General features: G+C 36.5%; 1 protein-coding gene across 1 annotated transcript in view; it reads right to left on the bottom strand.

Moving 5' to 3' along the window:
* The window catches only part of LOC122808513 (multiple epidermal growth factor-like domains protein 10), a 253,687-nt gene that overhangs the window by 176,774 nt on the left and 59,262 nt on the right, over positions 1 to 17,651 (bottom strand). Inside the window, exon 3 of the mRNA XM_044079468.1 lies at positions 11,205 to 11,384. Within this exon, the coding sequence (XP_043935403.1) occupies positions 11,205 to 11,384 (180 nt within the window). The remainder of the gene's footprint in view (positions 1 to 11,204; positions 11,385 to 17,651) is intronic.

Genomic DNA, 17,651 nt, shown 5'->3' with positions numbered 1-17,651 from the left:
TTTAGTGCTGGACAGGTAGACGGATGCTAGATAATTAGTTAATATTTATGTTGCATTTTTGTTACATTTAGCAGATGGTGTTATTTAATAGTATTGTAGCAGTTAATTTTATTTTTATAAAAAAGATGCATTTGCTGTTGCTTGCCAGCTTTCAACATCTCTCTCGATTCAATGCAGTTAATTTAAATTTTATAAAAGACACTGTATTTTAGTTTTATACAAGTTCAAAGTTCGATAAGTTCCGTGGTGGTGGTACAGCTGTAGCATTGTTACCTCACAGCAAGAGGTTCTCCCATTCGATTCTCGGCTTGGCTTGGGAGTGCCTTCTGTGTGGAGTCTGCATGTCCTCCCTGTGGTTGGGTAGCATTCGAAAGACATGCGTGTGTAAATGGGCATGCCTTTGTTGAAGGTTGGGCATTGAGCTGGCACCTCAGCGTTTCGTAAAAAATCTACTGCCAATCATTAGCGGACCGGAGTTCTGCTGTGGCGACCCCTTGCTGGGAAAAAGCCGAAAGACAAACAACAACAAGTTCAATACATGTTCAAATGTTTAAATAAAATACTATTCTGGTTATATTTTGTGTTTAAAATTTTGTCTGTTCTTCAATTTGTTTGAATGATGGTACCCCACAGTTCCATTTGGGCGGGCGGGGTTACATCATTATGTATGCAAATTTTATGTTAATCAGCGTACAGATTTGTACCTATTTTTCATGGGCCTTGTCCAGATTTTTGATGTTTCCAGATTGAGAGGTATGATACCAGGTTGTTATCAAGGAGATACTGCATAAACTTGCCATTGGATGCATCTTTCTAGAACTTTAGACAGAGGTGACAATATAGCTATTGGCCTGTAATTGGATAGTTCTAATGACTTTACCCCTACATATAGTGGAAAGATGTGTGAGATTTTCCAGACTGCTGGTAACTTTTGTTCAGAGATGGATCGGTTTATTAAGATGGATACTCAGTAAGAGATGGCATCAGCAGCCAATTTGAGATATACAACTGGTAGGTTATCAACTGTTAGTGTTGTTGGTTTGAGTTTTTTCCATATTTTTTATAGTGTCTGTTTGTGCAGGTTGGAAATTAAAGGTGCTGCTCTCTGGACTTGCTGTGGCAATTTCTGTATAGGTGCTGGAACAGTTATTATTTGTGAGGGCTAGTATAGACTCTGTGAAATACCTGTTAAACTGTATTGCTATAGCGCCTGAGTTATTAGTGGTTGTAGGTGTGGAGGATACTAGTGTAATCAAGGTTGTAGGTACGGTTGCCACCCGTCCCATTGTCAGCGGACACTCACGGGTTGAGCCTTCTCATCCCGTTTCCCGCATTCGCAGACAGTGGGACTTTAAAAGTCCCATTTTCCACTTTTCGCACTCTTGAATTGCTGTTGCCGTGGAAAAAATGAAAATACTTCCACTTTTTCCACAACAATGCGGCTACGTCACCAACCTGGACCTGCAGTTAGAGGGATTCCCTGCTAGGTCCGGGTGGTGTAATTCAAGCAGCAAGTGGTTGCAGGGATTGGACGGGGTGGGGATTCACCTCGAATAGCCCCATAAAGGTCGTAGCTGTAGAGCAGTTTTGTCTTAGTGCTCTATAGCTGCGAAGGAAATACTTAAGGTCTGAGATTTCCAATCCCAGTAGCGAAGAAAACAGTCAGCCAGCAAAGAAACCAGCCAGCCAGTGAAGAAGCAAGCCAGTCAGCCAGCAATGAAACCAGCCAGCAAAGAAGCAAGCCAGCCAGCCAGCCAGCAAAAAAGCCATCTTGCAAGGGAGCCTGCTAGCCAGCCTGCAAGGGAGCCTGCCAGCCAGCAAGGGATCCTGCTAGCCAGCCAACCCAGCCACTTGAGCAGACAGAGCCAGTCATCCAACTAGCCATTCCAGAAGGAAGGAAGCAAGCTATCCCAGCAAAAACGGTGATAGTGGTAAGTACATAACATAGTATTTTGTGGCTTTAGTTATTTAAAATGGGAATATTGTGCTTTATTTAAGTTTTTAATGTTTAGAGGTAGATGGGGATGTAGTATGCAGTATTTAAATCTGTGCAGTGGTTATTTTGAGATTCTTGAGTAGTAGTTTTTAAAGGTATAAAACCTGTATGTATATGTAATTGTTATTGTTCTTGGGGGTATGATTTGGAAGCATTACTTTTAAAAGGCTGAACTGTGCCTATAGAAGTTTTGTTTATTTCTGGTGGGGGGCAGTGAAATATAAATTTAGTGTGATGTATTTCTATTGCTGTATCTTTTTTTGGGTATTTTCTGTTTGTAGATAGAAAATGTTTGAGCATAGTTTGCACTTTTTTGTGTGGAAATGTGTGCAATTTAATGCTGTTTTCAGGAAGTTAGGATATACTGTTTGGGTAAATTTTACTGTTAGTTCTTGCAAGTCAATGTGTATGTGGTACAAGTCTACCTTTTGAGGGGGAATGTTAACAGTTAATGTAGTGCATTTATTATTCTAGTAGGTACATGTTGCCAACTTGCCGAAGCTGTTTCAAGATTGTTTTCATTTATACTTGTAAATGTGTGTATTTAATTTTTTATGTGTTTTTAATAAGGTTAAAATATCCTGCTTTGCTTGTAATGTTAATATGGGTGTGGTGCTTTTACTTGGGCCTGTTTACTGCATCCCTGTGCTGGGTAAATTACTCTTAATTGCTATTTTTGAGGTAAAAGGAGTCCATAGAGTCTGCTGTACATTGCAGTTTATTTGACTTTTCTTGCAAGAAGTATTTTTAAAAGGTAAAATGTTTACGGACTCTTTTCTTTTTTTTTTTTTTGTGGATGTATGCTCAGAAGTTAATGCAGTGTATTTGAGATTGTGCTATACCATGTCGTTGTTACAGGGTAGTTTGCTATTATAAGTAGCAAAGTTTGTATTTTGTGTTTTAGTGATGTCTTCAATAAACTTACAATGTACTGCTTTCATTATAATCCGATTACGACCAGTGCTGCTGTTGGGCATGTTTATTAATAGATCATTGCGCTGTGTAAATTAGTGCCATACATTTCTTTTAACTGCTGTGGTCAAAAGCCAAATCAGGTCTATGGTATCCGCTGTGCATTCTCATTCATTTTAGTGTTTTTTTGGTTCAGTGAAAATGTGGTTAACTTTTTTTTCTTGAGGGGTGGGGTGAGGTGGGGGCATGTTCAGTGGTAAAAATAATGCATTTCATTTTCTACGAGCTGTGATGTTAGCTTTCAATGGCCAAAATGCCCTCTATATTATCTCATTTAATATTTGACCCTTTTCAAACTGTCTGTAATGTTAACTCTTTTCTGCTCCATTCCTCAGTTCTTTCACATGCCAATGTTTTTCGAGCCAGTTTTTTCGAGTGCCACTGTTTTTCAAGCCATTTTTTTCACATGCCAATGCTTTTCAAGCCAGTTCTTTCAAGTGCCAATGTTTTTCAAGCCAGTTCTTTCTCATGCCAATGTTTTTCAAGCCAGTTCATCCGCATGTCGTTGTTTTTCAAGCCAGTTCTTTTGCGTGCCAATGTTTTCGAGCCAGTTCTTTTGTGTGCCAATGTTTTTTGAGCCAGTTCTTTCGTGTGCCAATGTTTTTTGAGCCAGTTCATTTGTGCTGTGCAGCAGTATGTTACTGCACCCTACTAACACAGTTTTGGCAAATATGTTGCATATCAGGCAGCAGTATGTTACTGCACCCACTAACACAGTTTTGGTAAATATGTTGCATATCAGGCAGCAGTATGTTACTGCACCCACTAACACAGTTTTGGTAACTATGTTGCGTATCAGGCAGCAGTATGTTACTGCACCCACTAACACAGTTTTGGTAACTATGTTGCGTATCAGGTAAGTACAGATTCAAGCATGAAGAGACCAGCAGCTTCATCACAGTCAACCAGCAGCAAGAGAATGTGCAAGTGGCAGGATGTTTGGAAAACAGAATTTGACTGGATCGAGAGATGCAGTGATGTCAAAGCGTTCTGCAGTACTGCAAGAGAGAATTTCTAGTCACCCACGGTGGAAGACACGATGTCGCACGACATGAGGTAACTGAATAACATAAGACTGCTATTCTTCAAGCTAAATCCCGTCACCTGATGACAAAGTAGGCAAGGAACACAAACCTTGAGGGACCAGAACTTAAGATCATTGCAGCAGAAGCCTCCGAGGTGTTCCATGCTGTTAAGCACAATATTTCCTATAACAGCTTGGACTGTGCAGTAAAGTTGGCCAGCCAGTTGTACAGTGACTCAAACACTGCAAAGAAACTATCTTGTGGAAGAACCAAGGCTGAAGCTATAGACGAAAATGTTTTGGGACCGTACTCATTGGAATGCCTCCTGCATGACCTTCAAAAACCAGGCACTTCATTTGCAATTTCATCAGATGCTTCCAACAAGGGGAACATAAAATTATTTCCACTTCTTGCGAGGCATTTTTCTGAAGAAGAAGGGGTGGTGAATAGCCTTTTGGACTTCTATGAAGACCCTGATGAATCTGCACTGGCTATTTCACAGCAAATTTCCAACATTATGGAAAGGCACTCCTTGCCCTGGAACAGCATTTCAGCTTATGGGGCTGATAATGCCAGTGTGAACTATGGGAAGAAATCTGGTGTATATACCAGATTAAAAGAAAAGTGCCCATCAATCAAGAAGGCTAAATGTGTTGCCCACATCATTCACAGTGCAGCCAAAAAAGCTGCAGCACAGCTACCGTAGGACATGGAAGTATTTGTAATGAAACTTTTCAGCCACTTCTCAGGTTCTGCCACAAGGACCAGAGACTTGAAAGACTTCTTTGAATTTTATGGCATGGAATTTGAGAGTCTGTTAAGACATGTGCCAACAAGGTGGCTGTCACTACTCCTAGCCATTGAAAGAATAGTGAAAAATCTCCCAGTGCTCCAGTCCTATTTCCTCTCCCAGGGAGAAGAGGAGACCCCCCCGGCAGATATGGCAGTACTTTTCAGCTAATGAGTATGGTGAGAATGCATTGCCTACGCTGCCCCAGTACTATTTGCACTTTCTCTGTGCTATTCTTGTTGATTTCAATGAATATATAAGTACATTAGAAAAATCAGCACTTACTGCCATGGAAACTTTTTGTGTAATGGTCTCTCTGAAGCAAAAACTGCAAGCAAAAGCTGAAGGTGCTTTCTTTGGAGGGAAACTTAGGGCACTTATGAGCACATTAGACAGCACTTCTGCTAACAAACTGAAAAGAGACTTCACTGTGCTCTTGGAGACAGCATGAAAGTACCTGGAACAGTGGTTTGATTATACTGAAAGCAACTACTTGTTTACACTGTCTAAATTATCTCTAAATGAGCCCTTTGCTTTCAGTGACTTACTTAATATGACCACTGCCCTGAGTCTGCAGGATGTAGATGAAGACTATTTTTTTAGGGACTACTTGGTAATTAGGCCCTTTCTTGAACAGTTATGTAACACAAGCTTGACCCCAGGAGAAAAGTGGCTGAAGCTTTTCAAAGAAGGGCCTGAAATGGCTGCACTATATCCGGTAATTGCTAGGGTTTTATCTATACTGACCTCAAATGCATTTGCAGAAAGAGTTTTTTCTTTGGTGAATGTATATGGACAAATGTGTGAAACCGATGTAGTGTGGACTTCTTAAAAGCCGAACTAATAATGACTGTAAATTACTGGATGAAATGTTGTAACTTTTACTCAAATATTGTTTCAAATCGGGCCCTTCTTCAAGCCATAAAATCAAATTCAAAATACACTTTTAAAAAAAGTGATTTAGTGTACTAGTGTGCAGTATAAAGTACTAGGGTACAGTTTGTAATTTTGTGTTTTTCTTTGCTTTAGCTTTAATTTGCTAGTGTGCAGTATGTAGTACTAAGGTACAGTATGTAGTTTTGTGTTTTTTCTTTGCTTTAGCTTTAATTGACAATAAAAAGTCTTAATTTTATACTTGGCTTGTATGTGGTATATAGATTTTTTTTAAGTTTTCTTTCTGAATAGTCATGGTTGGTTTATGAATTTTTTTTACTTTTTAAATAAACAAGTGTCTGTTTAATGAGTAGTGTGTTTTTTATTCCTTTAAAGTTTATTTACTGTTACAACTGAGCAATGAGTTTTTTTTGCAGTAATGGTTCACTTCATTTAAATGGTTTGAGTTTTCAGTATGCTGTAATGTCACAATTTTGTATCTATGACTGTAATACTGCATTTCCTTTAACACCTCTGGTGATGTTGTGGTAGGGGTGTGGCCAGTGTCATACTGGTCACACCCCCTGCCCTGTTGGCCACACCCCTATGTCCCACTTTGGCCTTGTTAAAAGGTGGCAATCCTAGTTGTAGGATATTAATAACAGGGGACCAAAACTTCTGAGGGTTGTATTGATGTTTAGTTTGAATATCTTGGTAGTGATTAATCTTGTCCTGTTTGATTTCTTTGTTTAGCTTTATTTCTAAGCTTTGCTTTTCTGATACAGATTAAAAGCTATCTCTCTCTCTCTCTCTTTTAATACGTATCTGGTTTCTTTTGTTAACCATGGAGCATAGCTAGCTTTTATTCTCACTGTTCTTGGGGGAGCTAGTCTATTGAGAATCTTCAGGTAAGTTAAGTTGAAGTATTCTATAGCGTCCTCCAGGGGGAGATGTTCCAGTGGTACCCAATGACAGAGTTTAAGGCGGATTTGAATGTTTGAGTGGTAAAGTTTTTTTGTTCCTAATTTCAAGATAGCTAGTGAGTTTTGCTAGATTTATTCACTGCCTAAATAAAAGAGCAGGAAGATGATCACTGAGACTGTCTGGAAGACACCCAGCTTGTAAACACATAGGTCTATTTGTTAATATCCAGTCAAGGATGGATTGCCTATTTGATGTTTTATCAATTCTAGTGGGGGCTTGCATGATTTGGGTGGAGGCATGTAGGTTTAGGTGACTTGAAGGGTTTTGTGAGTTACAAGTATTCCAATCTATGCTGAAGTTGCCCCATAATAATTGTTTCCTGGGGAAGAGAGTTTGAGAACCAACAGAGGATGTGTTCTAGGGTAGTTGTTATCTGGAGGTATAAAGGTTCCAACTATGTTTAAATATTTTTTGTAGTTGATCTTAAGTTTTGTAAAGATTACTTTTGCATTATCGAACTCAGGAGTATTTTGTTGTAGGACTTCTAGAATAATGTTGCTTTTAAATAAAATGGCAGAAGCAGAAAACTACTCACAATTCTCAAAAAAAAAACAAAAAAACAATAACTACATGAGAGAGGATTCACGTTCGTGTGAGATGGTGGCAAATGGGATTTGAGGTACTGTAGCAAGCTGGGACATATAGCTAGAGGGAGAAGCTCAAGAGTTGGATCCATAAGTTTGTGATATGTGGCTGAGTTGGATTTGAGGTCGAATCTGCATCCCATACTTTGAGTAAGAATGAAAAGGACAATATCATATGATATCAATTACAACAGGACATATAAAGCTAGTACAAATTAAAGGAAAGTAAACATGTTACATATTAAGACCCTGCTATGAAGAAGAGTTCTTATACTAATACCAGAAGTATGACATCAAGATGAAGCTAAGTTTAGGAAACAAACATCCATCCAAGAACTTCCATTTTAATTAAAAACAATAAATTCAAACTAGTAGTCAATCACTTGAATATTAAGGCTCATAACACAACAGAGCATAATTGGAAAACCAAGGACACTGATTTTTCCATTTCCGGAGAAAATAGGATAATCCTGGATCTGGACTGTTTGAATATTGAAAAAAAATGGGATTTTCACAGAATTTGACATTTTAGGCCATAATACTCATTCATAATAAGCTGCATTTCTGCTCCTATTTATTTTATAATGCTGCCACCTTGCTTTAGTGAGTTTTTAGTGGTTAGAATTGGTTTTAATTTTCTGTATATAGATATATATATATATATATATATATATATATACACACACACACACACACACACACACACACACACACACACACACACACACACACACACACACACACACACACACACATGCCAGGTTTTTGTGATATAACAATGAGACCACAATAAATGATTTAAAAACTTTTCCCACCTTTAATGTGACCTATAACCTGCACAATTCAATTGAAAACAAACAAATCTGTTAGGGGAAAAATATAACAAATAAAAAATGTACAATAAGCTGGTTGCATAACTGTGCACACCCTTAAACTAATACTTTGTTAAAGCACCTTTTGTGAGGCAGAGCACCTCGTTGGCTCTGTTCAAGAGAAATCTTGACCGGTGGATGGGAGATCGTAGGTTTACCCCGGGAATCATCTCTGTGTCACTGCTGGACAGAGGCACAACAAACTAATGGGCACAGTATTTTTTAATATAAGGGGTGGCGTAAGCCACAAAACTTTGGGCTAGGCTTATAAATGCCTTAGGGCAGATAGCCTAGTATAAACCTATGAACCTATGAACCTATGACCAGTTCTTTGCAACATCACTGTTATCCCATATTTTCTCCACTTTTTGATGACTGTCTTCACTGTGTTCCATGGTATATCCAATGCTGTGGAAATTTTTTGTACCCTTCTCCTGACTGATACCTTTCAACAATGAGATCCCCTTGATGCTTTGTAAACTGTCTGCGAACCATGGCTTTTGCTGTAGCAGGCAACTGAGTAAATGTCAGGAAAATCCTATTAGGACAGCTGAACTTTATTTGGGGTTAATCAGAGTCTCTTTAATTTATGGCAGGTGTCTACCCAAGAAGACTGAATGCTGTAATTAAATCAAAAGGTGCTTCAACAAAATATTAGTTTAAGGTGTGGCACTTATGCAACCAGCTTATTTTAATTTTTTTTTATTTTTTTTATATTTATTCCCCTAACAGATTTGTTTGTTTGTTTTTCAATTAAATTGTACAGGTTATAGGTCACATTAAAGGTGGGAAAAGTTTTGAAATTATTTATTGTGGTCTCATTTTTTGAATCACAAACACCTAGCATTTTAACAGAGGTGTGTACACTTTTTATATCCACTGTGTGTGTGTGTGTGGTATATATATATATATATATATATATATATATATATATATATATATATATATATATATATATATATATATATGGGTCCTAGTTAAGTGATCAAAGTTCAGAACTTCGAATTTCATATGGCCGAAACCATATGATCGAAGTTTTAAAACTCTGAACACATAAACAGAGATCTCCATACAGTGTGGAACAGTAATATTTCCTTTTCTTTGCTGTAGTATGTATATTTTAATAGCAGGGGTGTGGGGGTGCACGGGGGCTTGCCCCCTGCATATATGTGTTTTAATTTGTTTTTCTTTTTTTTCTTCTTTTTTTTAATGATCGAGATTACAAAACTTCGATCATATGGTCCCGATATGAGTTCGAAGTTTTGAAATTTCGATCATTCAATGTAGACCCAAATATATATATATATATATATATATATATATATATATATATATATATATCACTTTAGAAGCTCGAAATACTGAAATATCGAAACTCAGTATTTCAAGTCCATAAAGTGGAATCCTGAAAAGATTGAAACCTCAGAAGCGTTAAATTCAAAACCTCGCACACTGGAGATTTTGAGTTAGCGCTTCCGGTGTTTCGCTGTGGTTGTGGATTCAGGTAAGTGTTTATTATGTTAAGGGTTTTGGGTTGGGGCTGTGGTGTGTGTTAATGTGTTTTGTTGCTGTGATGTGTGTGTGTGAGGAGAATGTAGCTTGTTTGGTGGTGTTTTGTGTGTGTTTGTATGTAGTGTGACCTCAGAGTTAGAATATTTAAGTAGGGGGGGTGTGCAGGGGGTCTTGCCCCTTGCTTTTATGTAGTATAGAGCTTGTGTTTGTGTGTGGGGAGGAAGATGTGTGTGTGTGTGTGTGTGTGTGTGTGTGTGTGTGTGTGCGTGTGTGTGTGTATGTGTGTGTGTATTGTGGAAGCGCTAATTCAAACTCTCCCGTGTGCGAGATTTTGAATTTCGTGCTTCTGAGTTTTCTTTGCTTTCAGGTTTCGACTTTATTGCCTTGAAATACTGAATTTTGACATTTCAGTATTTTGAGGATATAAAGTGAATATATATATATATATATATATATATATATACTTAATGCACAAGAAAAATATAATGAAATCACACTAAAGACTGGTAATTCCACCTAAAAATCATGGGTATAATTCCTGAATTTCATCTCATGAAAAAAATAATTTCATTTTTTGAAAGACATAAATCAGTGTTGAAAAGATATAAAACAGACTTTGTAAATGTTCACTGTAGAAATATGGAGAAGAAAACATACCACAGGGGGCATGAAGGGGTATAAACCTCTTTACAAGAAACCAAATGAGATGAAAATTGATAGATATGATGCACCAAGTAACAGAGTCTGTGTCCAGGATTGTATTCTCTAGGGATTTAAACTTCATTCTCTTATTTCACAGGGTAGCGCTGAGGCTTCTTTTCAGTAGTGTACTGAACTCTCTTAGAAGAGATTATCTTGGGAACAGACTCATGTTTTTTTTTCGACAGCGAGCAACTAAGAGAACTTCTTAAGAAAAAAGCTTGACTAACAGCAACTGCTGTCAGCACTGGAAAGTTCATGCTGGAAGTGAAACAAGTAAGCATATCAAATGGGTGTAGTGCACAATCAGGAGACAAAGCTGCTGGCACAGAAAACGCTGGTGGAAAGTAGGTTATAGCTTTTAAATGGTAATAGGAAGATGCATGACTAACAAGTGGACATTTCACTTCACAGAGAGGGATGAAGCTCTGGAGTGTCCTGTTGCAGGAAATAGCATATAAACAGCATATCTAGAAGTGAGATAAAGTTACCTCTCACAGGAGTTAAAATGATGTTGATGATGATGGAGAGGAGAACTAGGACAAAGCTAAGTCTAATACTCAGGTGCATTAGATGCAATGCAATGATCTTCCAATTTTATGTTAGTAGAAAGTTATTAGAGACGTTAAACACATGGATATGTTATTTTTACAATGGCTATTAGATTCATGTTACACATGGATAGTTTCCCCTTTTTGGAATCATTGCATTATATGATAGTCTTCTTTGTTGCTTGTACAGATTTTAGTGTACTACATTCATCACTTACAACTAAACCCTATAAAACCATAAAGGTAATACAGTTATAAAAAAAAGCATCAAAGTAATCATAACAAAATATTTTTGAAATGATATTATACATCCCATGAAACAGGTAGGAATCACACCATGGCTTACCTGTCTCATTACAATGGAATCCAGCTGGACAAGGGTGGCATTTACTCCTACTTGCAGCTGCTGTGAGGTTGTAAAATGTGTGCATGGGGCACTTTTGAGGTCCTGCAGGACTGCCTGGGTGTGTTTGATTCAAACCATCACAATAATGGCCAGCAGGGCAAGGATATAGTTGAGGATCACCTGAAAAAAAAAAAATCAATGTGAAGTATGCATCTGGCAGATCAGTCTTAGGAATATTTAAATAAGATAAAACCACTGCACTATCATTCTGGCTTCTTCTCTTTAGACACAGATGTATTTGGTCACTAACATCCATTAGCATATACCATTACAAGCTGCAAGTAACTTAATTAAAGAAAATGCCCCTACTTATACAGAAAATATCAGTGTATATGTATCATTGTTAACTATACTTAATGTATACAGTATTAGTCAGTGGCAATATGTTTAAATTACAGTCAAGCGCTGAAAATCCAAGGGGTGAATAAATAACTTTGGGAATACATTTTACATCTTTATTTTCCTATTTAGCTTACTGCATAATGACAGATGTAGAATACTACTGAAGAAAAGGTACAATGAATTGATCCAAAGTATTTTTCAGCTATTTCCTGATTCAGAGCCAACCACAATGCATACAGTCATACAAAAGAAAACAGAAAAGTAAAAAAAAAATAGATTTAAATTAATACAAATTGAAAAAAAAACACTGTGTGAGGACGTTTAGCCAGTTGTATAATTAGGAAAATTTATATAAGTAATTTTTATAATAGTGTTGAATTCAACATGCCAAGATTAAACTGGATGTCTTCTAACTGGATTTGTTTTGAAAAGAAAAAAATAAGTACTCATGAAGATGCAATTTGCAAATAAAGGGATTTTCCAGTATCACTGCCTAGAGCACACGTCATAGGTTTCACTGTTATTTCATAACTATGCAATTATTAGATAAAGCTAATCTAAGTTCAGATAACTCTTGCATAAGAAACTCATTACTTCATTTTTCACAGAAATATATTAACTTGCAAGATATGTGTTGTATATACAAGTGAATTCATTGTTCAAATCTTTGCAATCCATTATGTCTAACTGAAGAGGAATATAGTCACTGCAGGAATTATATAGCTATTTATGACTGCACTTCTATTCAGGTGCAGTCCATTTGGTTCACCAGCCATTATTTTCTACAGGCTGGTTCTCAAACAGATGTGCTACATATGTCTGAATAAGGATTACAATCCTTAGTTATGATGCACTACAGTGTAAAGGAGAAATGAACATATACATGGTTACAGTCTTTTGCAGAATAGCATCTAGCTGTGCTGTAATGCTGAAAGCGGATCAGTGTTAAAAAGAAACAAGCAAAGCAGAGAATGGTAGAGCAAGCATTTACTTTAGGAACAAGGTAGTGACCTGGCTGGTGCAGATCTTATGACACTTAAAAGCTTAAGGGGCATACAGCAGAAGAGTGTGGAGCAGGTTGTCAGCAAGCACAACATGATACTGAAGCATATACACATGAGTTTGGCACCTACCAGTTCCATGGAAGTAGATGAAGGATATTAGGAAATGAGGGAAGACAGAAATCAGAAGTACACACATAAGGGAAACAGAAATGAAAACCTGGTAAGGGGGAGGCAGGGCACTTTTTATGTGGGGACTGGAGCCCCTTTTATCTTAATATGCAGAGGAAAGGAATTATGGGAAGAGTGACAGAAAAATGTGAAGAGGAAAGGTTAGGAAGGATAGGTGCTAGGGACATACAAACAAAGACAAAGCAATAATAATAATAATAATAATAATAATAATAATAATTAACAAAATGACAAAAATACAGCAAAACATGTATTAAAAAGTTAGGCCCCTCAGTCACAACACACTGTCCAGGATTCCAAGACACAAAAAAAATTCAAACTTATATAACAAAAAATATTTAAAAATAAACAATAAAATATGGCCAATGATATTCAGCTGTTAATCAAAGTAATGATTTCAAAGTGATATATATATTAAGACTACAAAGTCATAAAGTACTGCATTTCAAAATCAACTGTATGTTTGCCCAGCATATTACATTGGTAGGACTATTAAACAGCTTCATATGAGAATTTATGAACACTTACGGGCAGTAGAAAAGATGAAGTTTAGTAATGCTTTAGCTAAACATGTGTAGCAGATTCATAAGAAAGATAAGAATATGTATTTTAAATTTTCAGTTATTGATCAAGTGTTTAATTATGATTTTAGACTGGATGCCAAAGATAAGTTAGACTGGAAAGAGTACTGTTGGCAAAACAGACTAAATGCTTGCAGTTCTCCTGGGATGAACGACAGGGAGAATTACAACATTCTGCTGAAAAGAAAAGGGTTACCTCATTAAGGTGGAGGTCATGTAATTCTAAATAGTTTAAGTGCTTTTTATCACTGCAACATTGTCTGATGAAAAAATGAAAGTGCTTACCAACTGTGTTGTGTTAGTGTAATGTTATTAGTGTTTTATTCCGTTTTTAGCCGTTCATGTATTTATTAATTCATCTGGTATTAAGGCTCGGCTAAGTTCATTTGTTGGTGGCTTTTGAAGTTTTATTGTGTATTCATTATGGCCTTTCCAAACTCCACTATGGCTTCCCAGCCGAGTTCCAGCTTCTTGGTTATAACCTCTGGTTTTACATTGCACAATACAACAGGGTAGTCATTATTAATTAATAGTAATGGGCTTGTCAAAAAACTTTCAACCCACACAGACAGAGGAGTGCCGTTGAGTGGTGGACCTGCTATCTCTGCCAGAGTTTCTTTAGGAGTGGTGCCGAAACCATGCCATGCAATGCCAATACAGACTGCCAGTTATACAGCTAACCTTGATTCTACAGATAATTTTCTCTATATTCTCTATATTCTCTCTGTTTACATGGGCCATCAAACCCTTTTGTTGAAGGAGTACAGAGTCCAGATGAGAATCTGCTGAATCTAATGGCAGAGTGTATTAATTTTGAAAATAATTTGTTGAAATTAAAGAAGATACAGTAAGATACATTGTTCTTCAAAGCTTCTTTAGCTGTGAAAAGAGTCCCTATAGGGATCTGTTTGTCGCAAAAACTGGTAGGTGAGAAGCTTTCCAGTGATTTAGTTGAAGTGTGGAAGGCACTGAATGAAAATACTGGTTTGCAGTATGTTCAACTATTATTGGAAGAACATAAACGGACTTTGGAACTTTAAATAATGTGGCTGTTACTTCATATAACAATCTCAAAGGGCTAACCTCAAGGGATAATTTTGAGGTTAAGTTGGAAATATTTCTGAAAAAGCTTTAGCTGAGAATGAAGTACAAAAAAAAGAAAAGATAAAAAAATGTTCTGAGAGATAAAAAGGACTATGACAAAGGGTTTAACTTTGTGTCAATGAATTCTAATAGTACTCAAGAAACATCAGAAGATAGAAGGATGGGGGAATCCAGTTATGCGGTGCACACCTCTAATAATGATATATCCAATACTGATGGATTTAATAGAACTGTCAACTGGATGAGTCTGAATTCCGGAGAAGTCTGTTAGGTCCAAAGAGAAAGAGATACACCGGGTCAACAAAAACTTTTTGAACAAGGTCTCCAGCATAGACATTTTTAACAAGGTGTTTCCGGCATGGTTTTCAGAACATAAAAGTTTACCAGGATGTGGGAACAAGAAAAAGGACCTGGGCACAAGTAGCTGCCCAATCTTCATGACGCCAAAATCAGAATTAGAAAAGGGAAAAGTTTTGGTACAAAAATCGCAACCAAAGCAATTTTCAGAGTAAATAAATCACTGGAGCAACAAGTCTCAAAATAAACAGTTTTTTTTCCATTATCCCTGAAGGTACTATAACTAATTATTTTGAAATTATTAATCTGTCTGGAATTATTTTAAATAAAGAACATTTTAAGGTTTTAAACAAAGGTTTAACTTCTGTGCCTGCAGCGAGGGCAGATTTAATAAATTCTAGCAATGGTTTAAGGGAATATGTGAGACAATTAAAATTAAAATGTTTCTTTAATAGTAATGGTATATATGAATGTGAGCAGTTCAGAAAGCCTAGTGTTTTTAACCCTCTTTTAAGACCTAGTTTAGAAGCTTTTTTTATTAACATGTGAAAATGAGGGTAGACATTTGTTGAGTAATAAGACCAATTCTGCTTATTACAACATGACTAAAAAAGAAAAACAATGTTCTTTTACAACTGAAAAATAAGGATATGCATATATATTACAAAAGATGACAAAGCGAATGCTGTAGTTATCATGGCTATTAAATTTTATTGTGAGCAACTTAAAGTTTTGGAGAATGAAAAATTTTATAAAAAAGTTACATGTTAAACAGTACAGTATGATCGATTCATGCACTGAAGAATGGGTACTTGAAGGAGTCAAACAAGATTCCTGAATATTTTAGGATTTGGAAAGCTAAATAAGAGAGGTTTTTCGGATTATCTAAAGTTCATATGAGTTTGGATGAGCCTTTATTCACACCTATAGTGGCCAATCAAGGTACTAAAACAGTAGTAATTTTTGTTTATAAATATTTACAAGCTTTAGTTAGTGGAAGTGACTCTTATGTAAAAGATTCTTTTAATTTTATTACATTTACCAAGAAAATGACTATAGATGATTCCATGATACTAGTAACTGCAGATGTAGTATCATTATGCAAAGTTATTCTCAATGAAGAAGGGTAGGAGACTGTTAATAAAGAAATGCATACCTCGGGGGGTTTATAGTATGGAACAAGTTTGTTCACAGAGATTTTAGATGTGATTTTAACATTCAACTTTTTTTGAAGGTGATAACGAAATGTATAAGAAAATTAATGGTGTGGTGATGAGGATGGCTATGGCCTCTAGTTATTGCTAATATTTTTATGATGGGCTGGGAAAAATATAATTAAAAATCTGAGTTTTTCATGCATGCTGTAGTATATAAATGTTTTATAGATGATTTATTTATGGTACGGAATGGAACTGAAAATGTACTTTCTGGTTTTATTTTATATTTAAACAATGAGACTGAGTATTTGACCTTTACTTATAGTACTGGAAAAAATAGTACTATGTTTTTAGATATGATGATATGTAACTCTGTCAATAAGTTAGAATTAAGAATTTATAAAAAGGATGTGCAAAGTAATGGTTATCAGTATTTTAAAAGTATGCATAATTTGAGTGTTAAGAAAAATATAGTTAAAGGTCAGTTTCTACAAGTGAGTAAATTAACAGATAATGCTGATTATTTTTTCCCCAACATCTTTATTAAATTTCCACATATGACAAAGGTAATCTTATATTTATATAAATGAAAAACATTTTTATTTTATTTATTTATTTATTTTACATTTGTTGACTGGGATGGTCCAACTGGATACACATCCATTTTCAGTGGAGTCCCAGGGAGAAAAGCTCCAAACACATAACAATTTACAAATTTTTTAGGTAGATAGCATTAAGTAACAGTGAATACAGAAAGAAAAAGTAGATAGTACAATGATATCAGTTACAGAACATACAGGATGATTACAGGCATAGCAGAATACATCCATCCATGAGGCATGAGACATTTTGTAAGTTGTGGTAGTAGGTAATTGATACCTTATTACCTAGGTTTAGGATATTTTATTTAGGCAATAACACCTAGATTAGTTAATATGATTGATCATCTTGTTTGGATGGACTGTTAGGGTAATTTGTATGAAGTTAAGGAGGTGGAGAGGGTATAGGGTACTAGTCAGGACTGATACAGGGACATAACCAATGTGACATAAGGTGGCTTTTAAGTTTGTGTTTGAATAGCATTGGCGAGGGTTCTTGGGTAATGTCATCTGGTAGTGAGTTCCAGTATTTACCGACAGAGTTGGCGAAGAGGGAGTCACCTGCAGCGTGGTGTGATTTGGCCATAAGTACTAGTACTAGTCTTTTGGTGGATGAGCGAAGTGTTCGATTGTTACTATAGGGTCGAATTATGTTTCTGAGGGCTGGAGTAGTGTCTGGGTGGTGGAGTATTTTATGGGCAACTATGAGCTGGTTGAGCTGGAGGAGTTGGTGTAGTTCCAGCCAGCCCAGGAGGTTCAGGTTCAGAGAATGGTGGGTCCGGTAGGGTGAGCCAGTTGCAATTCTAGCAATGTGGTTGTAGCATGTAGACAATTTCTTTAGATCGGATTTACTCAGGTGGGGGAAGAGAGGGGAGGCATAGAGAAGGGTTGATAGAAGATGGGTGCGGGCAATAGCAGTTCTTGCTTGCGGGGTTAGGAATGATCTGATCCTATAGAGGCTGCCAAATTTTTTATTAACAGTTTTTATGGTTTGATTGATGTGTACATCAAACTTAAGGTTGTCGTCGATCATGACACCCAATAGTTTAGTTTGGGTTACTGGGGAGATGATGGTGCCATTATTAGCTGTTATGTTGAATGAAGGTGATTTGGT

The sequence above is a fragment of the Protopterus annectens genome, chromosome 8.part0, assembly GCF_019279795.1.
Source record: "Protopterus annectens isolate FY-2018-M chromosome 8.part0, PAN1.0, whole genome shotgun sequence".
Classification (NCBI taxonomy): domain Eukaryota; kingdom Metazoa; phylum Chordata; order Ceratodontiformes; family Protopteridae; genus Protopterus; species Protopterus annectens.
The sequence above is the reverse complement of the archived record's forward strand: the minus strand, read 5'-3'. Positions and strand labels throughout refer to the sequence as shown.